Raw genomic sequence first — 22,396 nt, 5'->3', positions numbered from 1 at the left:
ACAGCAATTGCTGTAATAATAACAATACTTACATTTCATTATTTAACCTCATGCTATTCATGAGGATTAGTGCTTAATTAATTAACAACACTTAGCATTTCCACTTAGCACTTTACCTCTTCAAAGCATCTTACAGACAATACCTAATTAAGGGGCAGAGCTCCAGACACTTCACATCAGGACTTCCCTTTGACAGCTCTGCATCCAAGACTTGCTCATATGGTGTAGCATGGATTCAAGTTGAAAGCCCTATTGACTTCATCGGGAACCAGGTAGTGCCCTATCAGGTGACTACCCTTGCAAATTCCTTCCCTTTTCCTGTTGCTTCTGGTTGCTTACTATTCACCCAGGGATCTAATTATTGCCTAATGTGATGGGTGATAATGTGAATCTTGTATTAGTGTTGTCTACAAAACCTTCATTCTTCTGTTAGTGAAAACCTTATTCTCAGTCACCTTGTTGAACTGCATTTGGATAGAAAATGTGTTAACCACAAAAACAGATTATAAAATGTCAAGCCAGAGTTTTTAAAGGAGATGGTGCTTTCAATCCATCAGTCAAATGCCTGCTATGAAAGTGCCTTTCTTGTAAGCACCCCAGGGTGCAATACAACATCAATAGACAATATAAACAGAGAGCTTTTATGGTTCACTTTACACTTGGACATGGACTCTCAACCTGTGAAACAGAAAGGAATTGAATTTCATGACCAAAGAGGATAATGTGCACAGGATTAAGTAGGTAACACTGGTAGAAGAAGGAAAGCAATACAGCATTGGATGCTGATAGAGAGATTAAATTTACAAGTAAGAAACCAAAAGAATAAAAAAATTATGACTAAACTCTCATACACCAGCAGCAGCACTCAATGTTTCATACCAATTCACTATCTTTTCAGAGAATCAAATATTCTGATTGGTTTATTCAAAGCTTGAACGACCAGGCTCTGACTATGAGAACTGAACAAAGAGAGCCCTAAATATGTAATAGCTCCAGCCAAGAGCATTACCCAGACAGTATGGAAATAAACTTCTGCAGGAGTCAAACTGGAAGAAAAAGAAAACATTCATCACAGTTCAAGGACTTGTCTAATGTCTCAGAGGATGTCCTCACAGGGCAGTGGCTGGCAGTGCAGCAGCCTGGGTCTGCTGCTGCTCAAAACTGCTCCAGAAGAAAGCAAGCGATCCAACACAGCAACACGGCTTCCAACTCTGAGTGGTGCTGTGGTGTGTCACATGCACGTCACAGCTCACATCAGCTAGGTCAAACAGCTTTCTCAGGAAGCCCCTCTTGCCAGATGAGCCACAGCTTGATAGATATTAGAAATTTAAATGGTTTGGTTGTTTGACAACTGACACTATTGAACAGAATCTGACCTAACCATTTTGGCACTGAATTCTTCCACAAGGATAACTGTGTACCACTAACTGCAGTGTCTTTGTGCCCGAAATATGCTGTGTTAGTGTTACTGCTAACTTCTGAAATCCCAGGAGATTAAAATAAAAGCCAGGCCTTATTATCCCTTAATATAATTTCATTTAAGCTGCAGATGGATGAGACCCTTATTGCCATATTCAACCTCAAACTGAGGGTCAGACACTCACCCTAGACTTCTCTGGACATGTAAGGTTGAAATTCGGCACCTGCCTTTTACCTTCCCCCAGTCTCCACATACACTTTGCCCCTTACTCAGCTTCAGCTTCAACCCTCCAATATTCCCTTGCCACGAGGCACCACTGCCCAGGACTCCCTTGTCTCAGACACGAAACAGCCTAGCCAGCTCCAGCCAGCTAACACCTGAGCTCTCCATCACCTGGTTACCCTGCAGCCCTTTCTAATGTTTACCACCTAGGAACCATTCCAGACTCATTCCAGCCTGCCCATGGCCACTCCCCTGGACCACTTCTGCATTGGTTAAGGCTGAGCCCACTGATGTAATTAGTGTTACATGCTAATTAGATAAATCATGCACCTTCCTTATAATGAGTTTCCTAAAATGTAATGCTCAAGACAAAGCCATCAGCTGTGGTCACTGTTCACCAGGAAAAGATCCCTGTTAACTAGCATGCACACTGGATCAGGCCATTAAGAAATGCATTGTGAAGCTACCATGGAAGCTGATTCAAGTTATTATCTAGGTGCTTCTGTTTCCAGCACAAGGCTGTCACATGAGCCCGTCTGATCACTTTTGTATTTACATTTGCTATGCATCTGTCCTAGCCCATCTCTAAGCCCTGATGTCTTGGAGGAACACATGCTGAGACACTTCCTGACTGGGGTCAGCTTCCAATACTGGAACTCTGCCCGGTGCAGCCTAAGATGTGAACCAAATGCAAGACATAAAACCATGATTAAGACAAAAGCCTGGCATTTGGAAGGCAGTTTTTTACTCTGGTGTATGACAAAAATAACTGCTTAGATGACTTATATAATTAGGATTTTAACCTCTCAATCTCCTGTTTTCCTCAGCCTTTACAATGAAATAGGTTGGTCTCTTTAGTCTGCCCCACAGTTTTCAGTCATGCTGTCATTACCCTATATTCATACAGTTCTATGGGGTGTTGGGGTTTCAAAGTTTCACAGGACTGGGTATTCATTTCTGCTGTTCATAGTACTTTCCCCGTCAGAGGTCACAGGGACACGTCCATAGAGTAGTCAGCAACATGGAATGTAAGTTCCAGCATGTATTTCCTCCCTGCTTTCAGCCATCAGCATGTAATGTCTTTGGGACAATTTATACTTTTTTTGCTATCACAGCCTCCTACAGCAATGAATTTCACAAGTACTATTGACTGCATTAAGTTGTACGTGTGCTTCCCCTGTTGCTTCATCAGAAGAAAGTGTTGCTGCTACTGCACCACCACAGTGCCTAGTATTAGCCTTGCAATTTAGCCTGCCCAGGGAGTGCTGGATGGATTGTTTGACAACTTGCAGTACAAGACATCCTAATCTCCCTGCCCAGCAAAACTGCTTCAGTACTAGGGTTAATACTGAAGTGCAGACCAGCTGAAGCTACCTTTAAAAGGCAGGGTATGCTCCAGGGCACATATGATTGATACAGTTACATTAGGTTTATATTTTATTTAAAATTTTATCACTACACATATTCTAAGCACAGCCTTTCAATTAATTAATTCTTAGGACTTGATGTAGACAATATTGAAATATTTCTGATAATAGCGTTTTCACAAGTAGCATTACTCATCCCATCCCAGCTTGGATTTCTCACCTTTGTGGTCCACAACTTGACTGTCCAGTCAAATGATGATGTCACAAAGAGATGGGAAAAGTCAATTGGACCCACTGCCATGTGACAATTGATTCCTGTGACGGGTCCTTGGTGGCCTTCAAAAATTTCACCAATGCCAGCTTTACTGCAGGAAGAAGAGACATTTACATTCAGAGAGTGATTTAACATCTGGTGATTTAACGTAATTTTTCTTTACTTTTAGGTTTCCGTTTCCTTTTAAAATTCCATTTAATCTGTAAATATCTCGCCTTTCAGTAAGGCCTTTGCCTGCAGAGGTTTATTCCTGTGGGCGCAATTAATGCTCAGAAACCAGCACATGGAGACTTTCTCTTACTTCTGAGGACTTTCCTTACTTGTTTTTACATACACTGTCTACTACTGTAGCTTGAAATAACATTTATGTATAATTCTAAATTATAATTATACTATAGCTTATGCCTCTGAGTAAGCCACTGTCACAAGGAATAACCATTAAAATAAAAAATGCAAGTATGTTAATGACTTATCATGTGCAATTCCTTTGCTCTTAAATATTTGAAAATGACCTTCCACAGCAGTGAAGCAAATCACTAGGAAGCAAATCCTTTTTCACAAAAAGTGAAGGAACTGTTCCTGTGATCAGGTATCATAGAGTCATTACTTTGAACAAGGGGAGATGTGCATTTCATCAGCCTGAGGCTAGAATAGCTATTAGGAAGGAAAAATAAAACACTGTGTAAGAGAGAATATGCACAGTTTTCTTCTTCCTGGAAGCAAATGATGCCAGATCAGTTGTCAGTGCTGTCTCACAGTGTATACAGAAAGGGGAATCATGAGATTACCCTTTTAGTTGCATCATAGAAAAATTGCCAATGGAAGAAAACACATTAAAAATAGCCACAGCTCTGACAAGGCTGCCAGGCCTTTGCAGGGTGAATACAGTGTACCCAAGGACATGAGGAGCTGCACTGGAGGAAATTGGTCCCTCATATTGCTAGTGTGGTGTCCCCTCACCTCTCCTGTTGCCCATGCTCACTTAGGGTCCCCTGCCAGCGCTCACAGCATGTGCTGGAGCTGGAGCTGTGCTCTGCAGTGCCTCTGCAGTGCTGGACGCAAAGCACACCACTTATTTTATCCCCATCTGTCTGCCACATAGTTGGAGGAATAAGGGGAGTTCTGCAGCACTGAGAACACCTTGTGTATCCGCTGTGCTTTGATACACCTTTTCCCAGAATAATGTATAGCTCTCCACTGTGCTGGGCTGAAGGACACAGGAGCCTCTGGAAGTAAAGCAGGGATGATAGCAAAAAACTCTAAGAAAGACAGGCAGGACCAGAAGAAGAGTGTGTGTGTTCAATGGTCAGCAGAAGGACTGCTAAAAAGGTGAGCTAACAAGAGGGTCTGGCACTTTCTTCCTCTTGTGAGGAACAAGCCAGGCATGTCTGAAAGATCAGAAGTGAGAAATGCGTTTGGGCATGCTTCATTTATCCTAGCAGCCTAAGACTAATTCAAACCATCAGCCACTGCATAGCCTATCAGTATAATGCCTAAACAGACACAATTTTGCAATACTGTCAGTGGTCAGGCTAAAATAAAAATTATATTGAAAAAAAAATGTAAAACTATTTAAACAACATTAGGAATGTGTAATAGAAGCCTTACAATCTTAAACCAGTGTATCGATGTCTGTTTGGTCAACAGAAACGCAGAATGTGATAAAATATGAATTCAGAGAATATTGCAAACTATTGAAGTGTGAGGGTGAGCTTTGACTCTATCAGTGAAAAAAGGTTTGTTCTTTACAAAAGCCTTTCAAGCATCCCAGAGGATGAAACTACTACAGGAAGCTAACAGCAAGCTAGCATCCTGCAGATTTACAGGGTACAAAATAAGGAACTTGCAGTATTAAGGTACAGCCTGGGTTATCCAAGGAAGGGATATAGCCACCGTGTATGAGAGAGCACAGGGTACCAGTCCTGGAAGCGGGTCAGCCAGAGCTTGCATACCTCCATGGCACACTGCAGCTATGCCCATGTTAGCAAATAAACCAGGCAGCAGCCCAGACTGAGAGCAAGCTGTGCAGCATGGCTCGTGGCTCTACAAACAACTCCTCTCACCTTCCTGGAGAGGGTGGGCATGTCCAAACTGCCCGCTGAGAGTGGGGGCCAGCAGTGCTCAGTCTCTAGACTGGCTGTGCAGACACAGCCTGCAGTGGCACTGGATGGCTGTGCATTAGGACATGCATGCTCTATTTATCACATGCATGCTCTGTTTCTCACATGCATGTGTGCCCATGGTGGCTTTTCTCTGATATATGCCTGTGGAGACTGAAGCTGGAGCTGAGGATGGTAAAAAACAAAGTGGATCAACCATCTGTGAGTGGTTTAGGCCTGATTACCCTACAACAAAACTGTCTTCGAGGGCCTCATTCAACCTGGCCAGACTTAGATACCTACATCTCAGCTAGCTGTCTAGACCTCCGTCTCACTTCATGGGTAAGAAAGAGGCTTTTCCGAGGTCCCAGTCATCTATTCTTCAGTCAGATGGCTGAAGAAGGTAAAGGAAATGAAACCTAAGAGCAGTCATAGCTCCCCACCAACTAAACAGGGAGCGTGGGGCAACTACCCCAGTATAACAGGCTGTAGCACAGATGTTCAAAATTGGGCAACTCCTGTCCTAGTCATGAGAACAGTACAGACACCTTTGATCCAAAAGAAAAAACATGAAACTCTATCCACACACACTCGGCTACCTCACGCCAGCACAGGTACATGATGTTATTTAAGTACATCACCTTCCATGACGACAGGCTGTGTAGACTGTCCCCTCTTCACTGCCAACAACAAAGTTATTCACATCTCCGGTTGGGAAAGCCATTCCTGTAACTGCCACTGGTTTGGACTTATTGTACACCAGCTCCATGCTCTCCTACAAAAGAGGTCTTTGTTATTATTCTGAGATCATCCTTTTGTTTGGATGTTTGTTTTTTTGTTTTTGTTTTTAATAATTCATTTCTAAATGAATAATTACACAGGGTAGCAGGAGGGGAAGAAGAAATCATTTGGTCCAGCCACAGGACTTTGATTTCTAAATAGGAAGTTGTGAGAAGATGCAATGTCACAAACTAGGATAGCACTGCTCCTGCCATCCATGCTGCTGTCTGTCACATGTTTGAGAGCAGCTGGAAGACACTGGTCTTTGCTATATCATTTTAAATCAGGCAGAGATGACAGGTGAGAATTTAAAACCTAATGGTGCAGAAACTAAAGATAATACCTTAATGGATACACTTGCCAGCCCCAGGCTCTAATAAAACATGCAATACCCTTCTATTTACGCACATTTTTAAAATCAATTGTTTGTCAGGAAACACATGTAACATTGTGTGCACCTGACACATTTATCAGACTGTGCCATTTGTCCCTTTGCAGAGCAGCATTAAAAAGCTGTGGTCCTGTCACTACTACCATTCTAAGCATTGCTTTTCAGGGATTTTTTGAGGTAACCATAAACACTCCCTCTAGACTCTACCATCAAGCTACAAACCAGCAAACATATTTTTGTTTTTCATTTGGTAGATGTATTTCAAAGTAAATCAGCATGTCCAGTTTTGCTATTGCAAGTACCACCAGCATGAACACTCTGTGGCCGTTGCAAGATGTGTACGCTTTGAGCAGATTGTACACAATTTTTTGGCTGTTCAGTCTAAATGGGGTAACCCAAGAACCCACACAGGGGCTGAACGATTTAGCAATTTTCATTTTTGGCTATTTAAGTGGGTATGTTTTCTATGTTTAAAATGTCTAAGCTGCTATTCTTCAAGGGCCAAAGCCTGTAGTGCTTTACTTAGAAGGGCTTTTTGCTGTAGCTGAAGAAAGTGGGCATCCCTGTGAGAGGAGAGCTCTGCAAATCCATAGAAATACTTTTGCTTGGTTTAAACTTTTCTTTTGGTTCTACTAAAAAGGCAGAACAAGACCTGGAAAATGCACTGGCAGAGCACCTGTGGACCACATATTTCTGTGAAAATTTGCTGGGGTGAGATCATAAGTTATTGTCTCTGCAGAGACACAGCCAGATACTGTGGTGAACTCTCTCCTCCCAGCGCCTACACCACGGCTGTACATGAGTGCTCTGGATCCGTGTCTTCAGAAAGTTTCAGGCTGACACATCAGGAACACTCTGCTCCTCCGAATTTGAAGCTATGGTACGTAACTTGACATCAAGTCCTGTGCCTTTCCTTTCCAGATCACCATGAGCCATGCGCCAAACTTCAGCATACTGTGGGGTCTGTTCCCATCATTGTTAAAAGCCAGTTTTGGAGCAGGGAAATCCCATCTGGGAGATGAAGTACTGGAACTGAGATGTTGAGAAATTTCTGCTTCAGAATTTAGCATTCCAGTAAGTGAATATATAAGGGTGGTATTTATCTTCTTGATGTTTAAGTGAGAAACTGAGGAAGGGATTCAGGTGCCTAAACATAGATGTCTGGGCCATTTTAGCTGCCTCCACTTCTATCCCAGAAGAGTATTGGCTTTTCATAATCCCAGGACACAACTACCAGACTATTGCCTTAGATGAGCATGAGCAACGTGATCTGACTTTGAAGTTGGCCTCCCTTTGAGTAGGAGAGTAGATGGGATGACTTCCAGAAGCCCTTCCATCCTAAGATTTCATAGTTCTGTACCCCAGGGTGGATATTTGAAATGGTATTTCACACTGTGATTGGATGACCTGTCCTTCACAAGTGCCCAGTCTTTCTCTACGTTAACTATAAAGGGAACTCAAATTACTAGCTTAGATTTGACATGGACCTAGCTTTTAGGCGGCTAAGGTTAGGATAGAGGAATCCCACTTCTTGTGTCAACACTGCAAAGCAAATAATTTAATAGTAATTGCTCATTAATGCATGATTAATGGAATCATTAAGAGGAGTTTCTACGCAGCATTTTGAAACAAGATCAGATCCCATGATGCTTAGTAAAAATGATATTAATTTTTTTTTTCCTAAGAAATTATGTATAAAAAATGAGTGATGTATTGGAATAGAAAATGTATTACTCCAGAAGATAACACTTAAAAGATGTTTTTCCATAGACCTTTTCCAGCACCAGATTCTTTGTTTAGTTTCCATTATTATAATCACTAGTGGTTTGGACAATTTTCCTGGGTTTCCTTTCATTTTTGATAAAAAGGAGAGGAGTGAGGGGAAAGACAATAGCAGCAAACATTCCAGAAGGGGGAAATTAGTTCTAAAACTTTTGACTGGCATTGTTTGTTCCGTTGGCTACAAAAGGCAGGCAGCAAAGTAAGCTTTCTGACTGTGTGCCTTGCAAACCCGTAGGTGCCTAGGGTGCGTTCAGCAGCAGTGCAATCTAGTCCATATTTGTTAAACAATGCTGTACAGTAAGTACAATTTATACCACAGGCGACTTCTGTAATTACCGTGCTTTAAAATGGATTATTTCATTTTCACTTGAAACTGACCTATGTATTAACGTATTACAATAATTACATGATTTGTGGTAAAGGAAATGGGTTTTGGCTCTTAGCAGAGACTGCTGGAAGCAAGCTGTACTCTTTCAAGTGCATCCATTGGTTTTTGTTTGTATAGGACATGAGGTTTTGGCTTTTAGGGGCTATGTTCCATTAAGCAGGTATCCTGCTTTACTGAAGGTGCTTTTTCCCCCCTGTATAGGCGAAAACAAACCCATTTCCCCCTGTGTAGGTGAAAACAAACCCACCTGTGGAGTCGAGAGCATGTCCAGGCTCCAGGAGCACATTTTGCCATCCGTAGAGACGGTAATGAGATTGTGTGCATTCTGTGTTCCAACTACATTCACGCAATACACAGGATGCTGAAAACACATTAACACCGGAAATCAGAGAGCCATTCTCACATCTTCATGAACAAACTTCCAATGTCTCATATGTTATTTTAAAGAATGATTAAGTAGTTACATAATGCCTGGAAAATACTCCGCTTTTGCCAGATAGGAATTATTTGGGGTTTTTTTTTGATTTAAATTTTAAGAGGTATGTTATGGAGGTGGAATTGTTTTCAGAGTTTCATTTTCCTCATAATAAAACAACCCAGCTGAGTAATGCTGTGAAAATACTGAATTATGTGGATGAGATTTCACCCACAGGGACATGTATCATTCTACTGATGGCTTTTGACACTGAAAATAACCATCGGAAAGAGGCAAATTGTCCAAATGGAATTAAAATGAAAACTTTATTCAAGAAACCAGCTGCATAAAACTTGAACTTTTCCAGAATTTGGCTTGCATGTTAAATATTTGCAAATGTACTCCAGTTGAAATACATGAACAAGACCATCAGCTTTCTCCAGCATTGGCCAATATACCTTTTTAAATCCATGATTATAAATGTGGACTGACTAAATTTAGGGTGTTACACCTGGTTCACCATAGCAGAGTCATTCCATGGAGGCTGAATTCTGCTTGGTGTGCAATAATGAAACTTGGCCTATTTCTTTTCCAAGGAACCTGGTAACATTTTAAGCCTAAAGCGTCATCTGATATCTGATGGTGACATATGAGGGATGATTCAAGTTCAGTAACCTCCAGAGTGAAAAATCGGTCAGACTGAACAATAAGATTTTGTTTCCTTTGACCAGTACAAGTGATGTTGCTGAATTAAGGGTAAGACAGGTCAAGCAAAGAAAAATTGTATTTCTCTGCCTCTTTTGCCGATGAATAGAAGACCTGCATGTCCAGGATGAAAAAATACTTTTTACTGATCCTTTCTTTATTTAAAGAAAATTAGGTCCAACTTACAAGAGATCCCTATAGAGCTTCTATGTCAGCTCCATGTACAGTTAGAAACATGGCATTTGCTCCTGCTGAAAGGAATGGCAGAACTACCACTTATTTTAGACTGCTTTAAGATCCAGCTGTTGATCACCTACCAGTCAGTAGGGAAAGGCAGAAATCTTCAGAGCACTGCCTGGCTCTCAGGTTCAATACCTGTGTGGGCCCAGTAAATGCCCGCAGCATTTACTTGGCAGCATCTGAATGCACAGTGTGTGTGCGTGTGCACACCAAAGATGGACTTAGCAATTGCTGCTGAAAGGGTACCTTGTGCTTGAAGGCCACCTGTACATACCAGTAAGTTGCAAGGTCCATTATGATGCTAATTTTTCTCTTTCTCTCAAGATAGTCAAGCACCTGGTTTTGCCCAGATCATCAAGTGGACCCCAATCTGTCCCTCATGTGTCTTGTGCTATTACCCTCCTATGATGGACCTTCTTGCTGCCTAGTGATGAGATGACGCCAGTGCTAAACACGATTAGCAGGTACTGATGTGTGAAATCAGCATAGACCTGTTTTTTCATGGGTGTTTGACCTCCAGTAGCCCAAACAGACAGGGACAGAGTGGGTGGGAGGAAGCTAAAGCAAGCAGCGGAGTATCTAGAATATTTAGAGGGGAGGGAGAGAGCGAGCTGTATCCTTCCAGCAGCACCTCAGCATGCCAGGTCTGGCTTTAATCAGGGCTACCAGCCATCAATTTCATGCACAATAAAACTCACGGCAGAAATGAAAAGACATAAGGAAAATGGATGAAAAAGACAACCAACCGTATGTAACAGAAAATCTAAACAGGCTCCTTCCTTTCAAAGGGTCGCTGCCAGCTTGCTTTTATTTATTTTGGAAATGAAATCATCATGCAAAAGGGTTTTGTCTTAATTAAAATTTCCTGTTGTCCCAAGTGCAGATGTGTGGTGGGTGTGAAAGGAAATTAGTGAATAAGCTGTGGGTAGAATTCTTTTTCCTGGTGAATCCAGGCAACAATCAGTGATACTAAACTTCAGGAAGGCTTAAGTCTGTGATAACAACATATTCTATCTGTTTCAAATAAACAAAGTGACAGAAAGAAAAGAGAAAAATCCTTTTTTCACATATGGTAGAAGTTCAAATTAAAAAAATTACTATTCAGCTCATGTATCTAGCAGTACATAAAGTAACATTGCTGCAGCAGTTGTCTTAATATTTTTTTTTTCTTCTTGGCAGCTAGGATTCAAGCCAACTTTTTGCAACCAAGATTTTGTTTACAGTTTATGTGATTCCTATATATGAACATGAAGTAAGCGCTCTTTTATTGTAAAATCTGATTACTCCATGAAATATCGTGCCTCCTCATGTTAGGCTGTGTAAACAGTTATTTACACCAATCCATGACAGCACATAAAGTGCCCATCCACAACTGAAAGTCATTTATTTACATCTGTCAAAAGCAAAACATCATATTGCAGTAATAAAACTAGTTTAATATATAATTCCAGGAGGTACAATTTTGTCTTAAATGTTTTTTGAGTGTAAACACATTACGTCCCATTAATCTTTTCTTTTCCACTAGATTTTGAGTCCCAGTTGTTCAGTTTTCAGTGACAGCCAGCTTCTTGCCACTAGTTTTCTGGTCTGCTACATCTCTGAATTGCACTTCCAGGAGAGACTGGTTTTTTTCATGCAGATTCAACAACATTACTGGCGACAAAATGAGGGAAATGAAAAGGAATATTGAAGTTGCAACCCATGGCACAGATCATTACATTATTATATCAACATTCATGATAGTGGAAATTTAGGGAACAATATTTGTACTGCCTGGCCCACTAAGTATGTCTGCGCACACCTGTCATTTTTTAATATAAGAGACTTGCCATCATAACACTGGCCCCGTGCTGAATCTTTTGCATTAATTGATGTGGCATGGCTTCCCTTTTAACTCTGGAGATTATGTTGTCACAGGTAACTAAAAGCTGAACCATGATCTGCAAATTCCAAAGATAAGAATCACAGAGCTGTAAAAGCTGGAGGTGCAAAAGACCTATCATTTTGTCTGATCCTTCGATCTGCTAGAACAAGATTATTATCTTATCTCTCAGAGTGTTTTGTGTAGTTCAGTTTCCTATGTTTCAGGAAATCTGCATTTTTCTGCATTTGTATACCAAACCATTACATTTTTCTCTTCTTTCAGCCTGTATTTTCTTTTCTGCTTCCCACTAAGGAATGGTCCCAAGCTCACTCCCGAGATGAGATGTGTTTCCCATGCACAGAGTACACCTTCCAGCTCTTATGAAGAGGCTGCCTGAGCCCAAACTCTGGAAGAGGAGAACTCAAGAATGCACAGCATAGTGCAGGATGGACTGGAGGTCAGTGCCATAGCAGAGCGATGACACTTTGGTAGGAAATCCAGACTTGCCTCTTCCTCCAGCACGATATGAGTACTTTGCAACGTAGAGGAGTCTTCTACCACAGACACCATCTTTGTATCACAGAGAAATTATATTCCTTCTCAAGCATTTTGTGCTACTGCTCTGCATGTGTACCTCCCAGACACCACCAGAGCACTGTGCCACCATCATTATATCTGCAGGTATCTGTGTGTGTCAGCAAAATGCTCTTCCAGATCATTATATTGAAACAAAATCACCCTCACTTTGCAAGCTCTGCCCTATGGCTCTGTCTGGAGTAGGAGACCATGACAGGCATTTATGTATTGCTCTGTTGGGAAACAGAAGTAAACTGCCCACTGTCTTCAAGGGCACCAGTGTCTACTTACAGGATGCCAGTGAGACCACCATAGGCGCCTAAGCTGGTTCAAAAGAGAAACTCGTGTGCAACAAGACAACAATAAAAGACTCAAATTGCTTGCCGTGCTGGACTGACAGACACACAGTCCTTATAGGTGACCTGGCTCTCTTTACAGACAATGGACAGCAAAAGCCACAGTGCCACTGTGCGGGCAGAAAGGTGCCTCACTCCAGCGTCATAACTGATCCTGCCCTCTTCCTTGGAAAAGAAGATAATCTCTTGACCTGATCATATGAAATGCGGTAGTTAAGCACTTACAGGAGATAGTTGTATATCTCTCTTACCTATTTTTTTCCCTTCAAGGGCCACACTTGCTTTCATCTGTGTGGCAACCAGCATTGTAGACACAATTAGCCAGCTTCATTTCCCTGATGACCATTTCCTCTAAGGAAAGGAGGAGGTGATTTTCATCCTTACCGTGTGAGCAGCAGCAGATAAGGGAGTTCTCTGAACTGGAGTGCGCCTGTGACTGCGATTATCCCACAGGACAATTTGGCCAGAGTATGTTCCACCAACAACCAGGTTTGGGTGAAAGCGGGCAAAACAGACAGACATCACGGAGGACTGGATTAAAACAGAGAAGAAGAGAGGCGTTACATGGTAAGTAATCTTCAAGTTTCTTTTTAAGGAAGCATATTGTAATTAGCATTTTGTATTTTTAGAAATCACTGTATGAGCTCTATTCATATTCCTTGCACACCAGTAATTCTGATAAAGTCAATAGGACACATGCAAAGAGCTAATTTTGACCCTAAGATATGTAGTTCCATTGGTCCTAGGGAAAATATGCACCATAGGATGAGTCTTAGCATGATGCTAAAAACCTGAAGATAACCTCTCCATGACAGTGATGGGAGAATGCTTAATATCATTTCCAAAAGTGAGAACTTCAAATAAACAGATGCCAACCCAACAGAGGTTGGTATCCTGGGCCATGATTTCCCATCAGGGAGAGCTTTTCCCCTACTGCTCCACTAGCCTTTAACTCTCAAACAATTTGAGGTGAGTTTGTGAGAGACCCTCCATAGTTCACCTCAGGGTGCGCTGGCTTGACAGCATCAGCTGACAAGCCATGTCTCATTGCTGGGTCAATGACTGATTTCTCTGCTACAGAGAGGTCCTCTTCTAACAGCAGAGGGAATCACACTTTCCCTTACACTGTTTGAGCAGAAAAGTTTTTCCTTATTTTAATGACAGCTGCATTGCCTTTGTACATTTTCTTCAGCTGGGGAAACTGAGGAGCCAGACTGGGTTAACGGTTACCCGGGCTATCTGATAGAGTGCCCCAGAAGCCAGTATGGAGAAGGGTATCTAACCCAACTACTGTCTTCCAGTCTCTTTAAAATAACATACAACATCTGAAGTCCTCAAGGGAACAGTCCCCAGAACCTTCATGTGCCAACAAGCTACAGCCAAGAGCAACAAGCTGTAACTCCTTCAAGTCCTCCATCCTCTTTCTAAGGAATCATTTCCCATTTTTATATAATTGGTCCTGGATGTTATGTCTTGTTTTATGCAAATTGGAAAGCAAAAGCTACAGCATTCATATAATTTCTTGAAAATTCACATACTAATAAAGACAATTTGCAAACAGAAGCAAATGACATTTTTTCATGGGCAGTTTCAGTGATGCTTAGAAGCCACAGAGCAAGACTTGAATTGCTGCAGCAGTTACAGTCAGAAACTTAAATTCACTGTCAGTGGTTGCATTCTTAATTCATTTTCTGGCTGTTCCCAATGAATTTTGGTAACATCTTTGTTATAGTTTAATGACTGGATATTTTGAACTGGTGATGTTCCTATGTGTGAACCCATTCTACTCAATGACAAAGGGTTAACTAAATTACTATATTTCAGTTGCATGAAAAGCATTGCAGACATTTAAGTGAACTTTGTTGAAATGGGAACATAGGAGCTGCCAAGCTGAACTAGACTTGATGTCTACCTAGCTGACGAGCCTGTCTCTGGCAGGAGTGGATGGACTTGTAAAAACTTTGACGAGGGCAGATGCATTGCCTTCTCTCCTTACTGCTCCTCATCCTGAATTTTAGTGGCTAGAGACTGGTTTAAACTCACACACCAGAGATATAAACCCCCTTCTGATAGGGCTAGAATGAATTACGATAACTCTTGATGTCTATAATGAGGTTAATAAGAATAAAGTGAAATGTGAAGTTTAAATATTTTTTACTGAATTCATGTGGCTGCCCGATATCTATTGTTTAAAGTGAGATTATATGCTAAATTATCTTAGTAGACATAGCATACAGCAGTATATTCAATACTGTTTTTTGATCTAATGAGATTGCCAAGACAATGAAATAAACTGCCACTGCCTTTTTTAATTCCTCATTCTCTCTGAATCCTCATGGCTGTTCACTTGACATCTTTGATCCCTTCTTGACTAAAGCTTTTGCATACATTTTTCCGATGATACATAGTCTAGTATCTAATGACTAGATGATTAGTATACATAACTGCCATTCTAGTTCATATCTAAGTGCTTGAGCATAGTAATTACTCTACGGTCAGTTGAAATAACAAGTAGATTCCAAAAAACATATCCAAAGGACCTATTAGCTCTACAGGTAAGAAACCCCACGTCTGAGCAACAGGACTTTGGTACTGCTAAGAGGGGCTTAAAACTCAGCTACAATGCAGCTGCCATCCGGTTTCCACAGATCCCCCATGCGTTATAATTAAATCGACCCTACAGCACATGTTCTACATTTTATCTCTTTGTTTAATGGCTTCGTGAGTTGTTTTAATCAACCCCTTTCATTCCTTATAACTAAGATGACAGATATTCTTACATGAAGTGAAATAGCCAGATGATTTAAAAATAGTACAGCTCCACCACTGTGTACACCCCACAGCAGCTACAAGGCTCCACATGTATTTTAAGAAACCCCAATTCAAACAGTCATTCCACAACAAAGTTCTCAGTTTGTCTGAAACAAGCTTGGGAGACTCTGAAGCAGGCCAAAGAAGCCAAGTGGACAGCGTATTTTTAAATGTTGTGTTTTCATGGTTAGCGTGTTTGTGAATTCAGAATGCCAGAATACAGTTGAATGGTCAGGATATAAACTGCTAAAGTGTGTTTTTCATAAAGTTCAAAAATAACCTACAGACATGACATGGACTTAAGCCCTCTGTACTGCTCCTAGTTTTACGTATTGCTCCGAAGTAACTTGCATTCTTCCACTGATGAAATGTTCACATCCTTTTAATTATGTCTATATTATTTTTCTACTGAGGAAAAACTTCTGTCAAATATTAGAATTTAACAATTTAAGGACTCCGCTCCATGACACTTAATATAATGATTACTTTCTTAAAGTTAATGGCAGTACTCAGATGAGTAAGGACTGTAAGATCTAGCCCATTCATTTAACAACTTTAAAAGCATTCATTTCTTAGCTGTAATGGGAGACACCAGCAGACAGGTCTCCAGTCTGTCTGAACAGCTCTGTGCTCACGGAAAGCAGCAGAAACCATTCCCTGTAAGCCTCTTCTGCCTCCAGGCTGCCTCTTGCTTGCCAGCTGAAGCAGTCTTGCTCCTGTAAAACAGTTTTGCCACGGACTTCAAAGGGGGAGGAACCAGCCCATGGTCAGGTTTTAAAATAACGACGTACCACTCTTTGTACCTCTACCACACCTTTCTAGGGAAATCTTATGGCACTTTCCAATAATGATGGTAAAGCTTCCCAGTTTTTCAGTTAGGCATGTTTTATATGCCTATGTAAGTGCTTAGTTACCCACTGCAGAGGACAGCAGCAGCTAGTTTCATAGTATATGGCAACACTGCATGAAGAAATGTAAGAGGGATCATGTCAGGAGGCAATTCCACATGGACTTTAGTATCCACAGTATAAAAGCAGTGTTTAGAACAGGAGGTTTCCAGTGTTATCTTTTTATGGGTGCCACAGAGCATCCATGTCTGCAAGTTGCTGGGACCCACAGGAGACAGGCAAACCCCAGTGTTTGGTCACCGTCATTTCTCTGGATTGCTCTGTGCAGTGAATCATTTCATTATTCACTGCAGCTTAATGCTCTGGTGTTTTCTCCCTCTATGCAAATACAGTTTACTGGATTTAGCCTTCTCTGTCTCTCCTTAGCTTCCTCAGCAACGCTACCAAAGTATTTCTGGTACTTCTGGCTTTGCAATCTTCCACCTAGATTTCCTACTCCTGGCGGGTGCCACCACACTGGTTCTGCTGCCTCATCCCCCACGTGTGCTCTGCCTTGTCCGCAGAGGTGAGCAACCTTCAAAGGGCCAGATGAGCCAGTCTGAATTAGATCCAGGCGGGAGCACTGCCCAGGCAAAAGGGAGAGCCAGGCCCAGGCTGGCAAACCTGAGACTTTTGCCTGGCAAGCGGGCAATCCCGCGCCCCGAATGCTAAAGCTTCCGTGCCTGGCTGAAAACATAATTAAGAAACAAAGCATGAAGTGCCTGTGCTCTTGCATGGTGAGAAGAGGGCCGGCCAGGAGTGCAGGTGCTGCCCAGTGCCCGGAGAGGCCCGCAGCCGGCGGGACGGAGGCAGCGTGCCCGGCCCCTGCTCTGGCAGCTGTCAGGCTGCCTCGGCCTGCACGGAGTGGGGGGCTACAGGGGTGATGGGGGGGCCTTTGCTTGGCTGCCTCTGCCTCCTCCCGCCCTCCCTGCTGATGCGCTTGATTCAAACAAGCCCCAGACCCTCTTCAAGTGGCTGGCAGCACTGGTTTTTATTTTAGAAACTTAATCCAGCCCAGATTTGGGTTAATGATGGCGTACCCCTTCAACCACAGATACACATGCTCGGGACAGAAAGTCATTTAGATTCTCCTTGCTGAGAAGCCTAACCTCAGTACCCACATCTGATGTGTGTAAGGCCCCAGAGCCTCAGCTGTCTGTGCTCATGTCTGTAGATTCGGATGGCACTCTGCCCAGCCACCAGTTGAACAAGTTCACAAAGACCTGGGTGCTAAACAATGATGACTTTCAATAGGCAACGACTACTGCATTCAGCGAGACCTCTTCTGCAGGAAACCACCCCCGTAGGCAGTGCTGCCATACTGGTGCCATATGCCTACACTTGACACCAGATGGATCTCAAAACAATACTTTGTCAGTGGGAATAAGCGATCTGAGGAGTTCACAGGCGTTTCTAGACTCCAGAATACTGGGATATATTGCAGCAGGCACTCAGGAAACTCCTGGGTAGATTTTCTAGCTGAGCAAACATGTGGAAAAAGCACTGCAGTCAGTGTGCCATGCTACTATAGGTCAGCTAACACAGACAGCAGTGGGCAATAAAATTAACTGCAGCTGAGTTGAAGAGGCAGATCCTATTCCTTACTTGAGCGAATTGGCTTAGAGGGACTGAGACCAGAGGGACAATGCTGTGGTTCTGCCACTTAGCTACAACCATGAAAAGGCGCCAAACTTTATCCATAGGAACTAAAGTCTAGGGACCAGACCTCTGATTGCCTACGCTTGCACTCCTGAGGAATAAATAAATAAAGACAGAGGCCAAAAGTACATGTGCAATTTACTCATAGCCTTTTGCTCTCACTCCTGCTCATCAAGAACAGTATCTAGAGAATCTAAGCACTCCCAGTCAGAAGACCGTCTCCTCATGCTTGCCTTGCTACACACACTTACACGTGACCCCAGAACAGATATGGATGATATACCTCAACTGCAAAGATTGGATTAAAATCATAATCTAGAAACAAAACAGCAACTGAGTTACTAAATAAAGCCCTTTTTTTCCTGCCAGTCCGACGGAGCATCAGCATGGAAAGTAGTGGTATCAGATCTGAACACTGGTTTGTCTGGTTTAGTGCTCTATTACATCCTTTTTGCAATACAAAAGAAAGCGTGAGATAGATACCTTGAAAGAGGCAATTCTAGGGTGACTTTGCCCTGGCTAGTGAGATACCTGGATTTGTACACTGAAATAGAGACTATGTTCCTTCTAAGAGTCTTGTTTTTTTTGAGTACCAGCTATTATGAAATCTGGGTATTTGTGTTTCACATAAATGTCTAAGTAGAATTAATAGTAATAAGCAAACAGGATAGCAACAGACTTACAACTGTTTTTCCCAACTACATTTGAAAAGGTACCTAAAACAGGATTTATGTGTATGGAAACCTTTACCTAAGAGGTTAACTCTTAATTCTAAAGGCTTTAAATGCCAGGACTTCTGTATTGCTCCCCCCAGCTCTCTTCCTATTCAACTACAAAATAACAAAATAACATCTGAAAGATTTTGTGCTAGAGATTATTTGTGGCACCATAAAAAATTCATCTTCTACTAAAAATAAAATAAAAGCAGTTGACATCCTTCACATATTTAAAAAAATAAATAAAACCAAACAAACACTTCTTCAAACCAAATGTCAGAATCCTGTTTAATTAAAAAAAGGAAGTTTATACTTGGTTATGGTGTGTGTTGACATCTACCTCTTTGATTTCCAATAGTATGGCCTGGAAAGAACAGATTGCTTTATTCAAGAGAAAGAAAGGAGGGAGGGGGGCTCAGTGTGACAGGAAAGAGTGTAGGCTCTATTAACTTCAGTGCTTGTTAAAACATGAAGGATTAATGGTAGAAAGGGAGGGAAGAATTGTGAATGTCTCCAGTTTAGGATCTTCAAAAATGTTTGGGGATTTTAAGAATGTCTCACCCGACCACATGAAAGCTGCACAGAGAGACTCAGCCACACGACTGCTCTAAATCCAAAGCTGGTATTGCTCCACTTATACCATCAAACCAATGGAGCTAAAATGCAGCCACAAATTAAATTTATTTTTATTGAAAAAGTACTAAGTCCTTAAAAAGAAGGAAAAGAGTATGTCAGGAAATGCAGCTCTTTCTTAGCCAAGTTTACCGGGTAGGTAACTGACATACAACCTCAGTGTTAACAACCAAGCATTGCAGCAGAATCAGAAAGGCAATATCCAGCCTCATGCCTTCGTTTTAAGCAGGTAAGAAAGCTGAAGCTCTCGGCTTTCATCTCTGTAACTCTGTAACTGCAGGTTCAGCCTGTGTAACTACAAGACCTAAATAATTGGAACAAAGTCCACAAGCTGCCTTGCCAAAAGGGAATCTGCACTTCAGCCCTTTTGAAAAGTGCATTTGGTGATATTATTTATTCAGTGGTGGTGTGATGACTCAGAAAAGCAGCAAAACTGCTTGCTGTATTGCAAAAGCAGATAAACATGATACTTCTCAAGTGCCATACGGGGAGATCCTGCCTGCCTTTATCCTTGATGCAACAACCAATCAATTTGGTAACCTTGAATTACTACACATACATTCAAGCCTGAGAATACAGCCTTTGCTGGACATCATACTTTCTTTGTTAGACTGATGATGAGAGAATTAAAGCCTGGAGAAATAAGGAGAAATTTCATAACAACAGCACATCAAGTTTTCTTTCCACCTAACTGCTTATGTGCTAAGTACCTGAACTGGCCTGTTTTCTCTGATTAGAACCTGGCTGCTTATCAAATTGCTGGGTCAAATCCATCAAATCCTTAATGTCTGCATGCCTGCATGTTGGAAAAGCAAACACTTCCTTGGTTTGTCTGTTTTATTTAGATCATGATACTCTAACAGTTATACAAGAGCACTCTTAATAGTTTTGAATAAATCATTCACAAGCCTGAAGTGATGGGTCTGCACTGCCGCTGCAGACCTGGAGCCTTAGGGCATATGCCTGCGGATGGGACACAGAGACCTCCTGCCATCCCCGCTCATGCCACAGGCTTGCCAGAACTTGGAGCAGATGGTAAGTGTCAGCTTGAGCATGGCATTCTGCCACTCCACTTGCATGCAGCTCAGTAGTTTCAGCACAGCATGAGGCAAAGGCTTCTGGACCAGAGCTGCTATACATGCAGCCAGCTCAGGGCATGGGTAATGGTGTCACTGCCCACCACCCCCTATAGCTATAGCTGCAAGATCTTTGGGACAGAAATTGCTTTGTTACAATGGGTTTGTTAACAAATTCCTTTCAAAGGCATCCCAGTCTGGTGAAGGCCTCTAGAACTGATCAAATAATAACATTACATGAAAAACTTGCTTGGTGTAGTGGTCAGAAATGCCAATAGGTAAGAAGCAGTTCTTAAACTGAAGAGTGTTCAGTGGCTTTCTAAAAATACGAGGCTGGTGGCAGAATGTCCTTATCAACTACCACAAATCCTTTAGAAGTCAGTCATCACCTACATAGTACATGACAAAACAGAAGTTGACTGGTGTGTTTCTACGGATGCTTTTGATTCTGTTAACTAGTGGTTGCTGTTTTCATACACAGAAATTCCAAGAGATTTTGGAAGTTAAAATTTTTGGTGAATTGCAGCTGAATAATTTTCTAGCGATGAAACCTCCTTAAAGTTCTGCACACATTTATATTTAGTCACTAACTTCTGTTTTAAAAAGCATTTCAGACACAAAAGGTGTCTATCCACACACCAGCTGGCTGGTGAGACAAAAGTATTTAGGTGTTGCTAAGGGCACTGGCAAATCCCATTGCCTGCCTTTCTCTTCATCTTCAGACACCTAACCACATTTGTAAATCTAGCTCAAAATCATTGGAACATAAGTTAATGTTTTAACAGTTTGGGTCTGCCAGCAGCCAAAATTCAGATTCAGCAACAATAAATTCCCACCTGTATTTCATTGCTAATTCAGGGCAAGATGGGAGTCTTCTATTTTGAGCTTGCACACTGTTTGCTGTGGGGAATGTATACAGTTTTCCTTTCAACAGCAAGTAGTATCAGGTTGCAATTGTCACTCCTCTTTTTTTTTTTTTTTTTTTTTTTTTTTGTCAGAGAAGGGTTTAGTGAACTGGATTTCTAATATTAAAGGGCTCTTTAACACAGATAGCTACCCCAAATAAAGCACCTTAACTAAACCACGACCTCCATCTGGCTGTATTGTGACCACCCTCTCGTGGAAGTGGTCATGCAATCTGCATGTTAGCTTAGTTGTGTTTGGGTTTCATCTGGGCTCAGAAAATCAGTACGATAAGTTGCAATGATCAGTCTACAGTAATTCCTGAAGAGACAATAACCGAAGAAAACCAAAAGATTTTACATTCAACTTTTCAGCTCCATTGAAATGCTTCATTCTCCATTCCCTACAGAGGGTAAAGAAGTATGCTTAAGAACACAGTCTTTAGACAATTTTAGGGACAGTTTAACTAAGACACCAAAAATTGCTGTAGCAAATACCGCTAATGTTATGCACTAAGTCTTGAAAACTATACCCTATGGATGATCAGCTGTGTATATATTAAATCTACAGTAACTACATGCTGATAATCTAATAAAGAATGAAAAATGATGCTTCCCTAATCCTTTTCTTTCTCTTTAGCACTCATTTTGATGAGCAGGGCAGAGATTGCAGCATTCAGTGCCAGAATGTCCTGAAAAATATAGAGTATTTAGTGTAGGACAAGTTTTCAAAAGTCATCTTCATCTGCATAGCCTTAAAGCACTGTTTACATTTCCATGCATTATTATCCATGCACATGGATGGCAGAATAGAGAGTCCATAGTGAAACAAA

At 41.6% G+C, this 22,396-nt stretch overlaps 1 protein-coding gene across 11 annotated transcripts in view; it reads right to left on the bottom strand.

Moving 5' to 3' along the window:
* The window catches only part of DYNC1I1 (dynein cytoplasmic 1 intermediate chain 1), a 194,715-nt gene that overhangs the window by 37,614 nt on the left and 134,705 nt on the right, over positions 1-22,396 (bottom strand). For all 11 annotated transcript variants that reach the window (XM_080384604.1, XM_080384607.1, XM_080384606.1 and 8 more), the window contains 4 exons: positions 13,264-13,410; positions 8,971-9,084; positions 6,024-6,157; positions 3,230-3,374 (listed from right to left, as the gene is read on the bottom strand). In XM_080384604.1, the coding sequence (XP_080240730.1) occupies positions 3,230-3,374; positions 6,024-6,157; positions 8,971-9,084; positions 13,264-13,410 (540 nt within the window). The remainder of the gene's footprint in view (positions 1-3,229; positions 3,375-6,023; positions 6,158-8,970; positions 9,085-13,263; positions 13,411-22,396) is intronic.

The sequence above is a fragment of the Falco punctatus genome (assembly GCF_963210335.1).
Source record: "Falco punctatus genome assembly, chromosome: 4".
NCBI classification, from domain to species: Eukaryota; Metazoa; Chordata; class Aves; order Falconiformes; family Falconidae; genus Falco; species Falco punctatus.
Note: the sequence above shows the minus strand (reverse complement) of the source record. Positions and strands in the feature narration are given on the sequence as shown.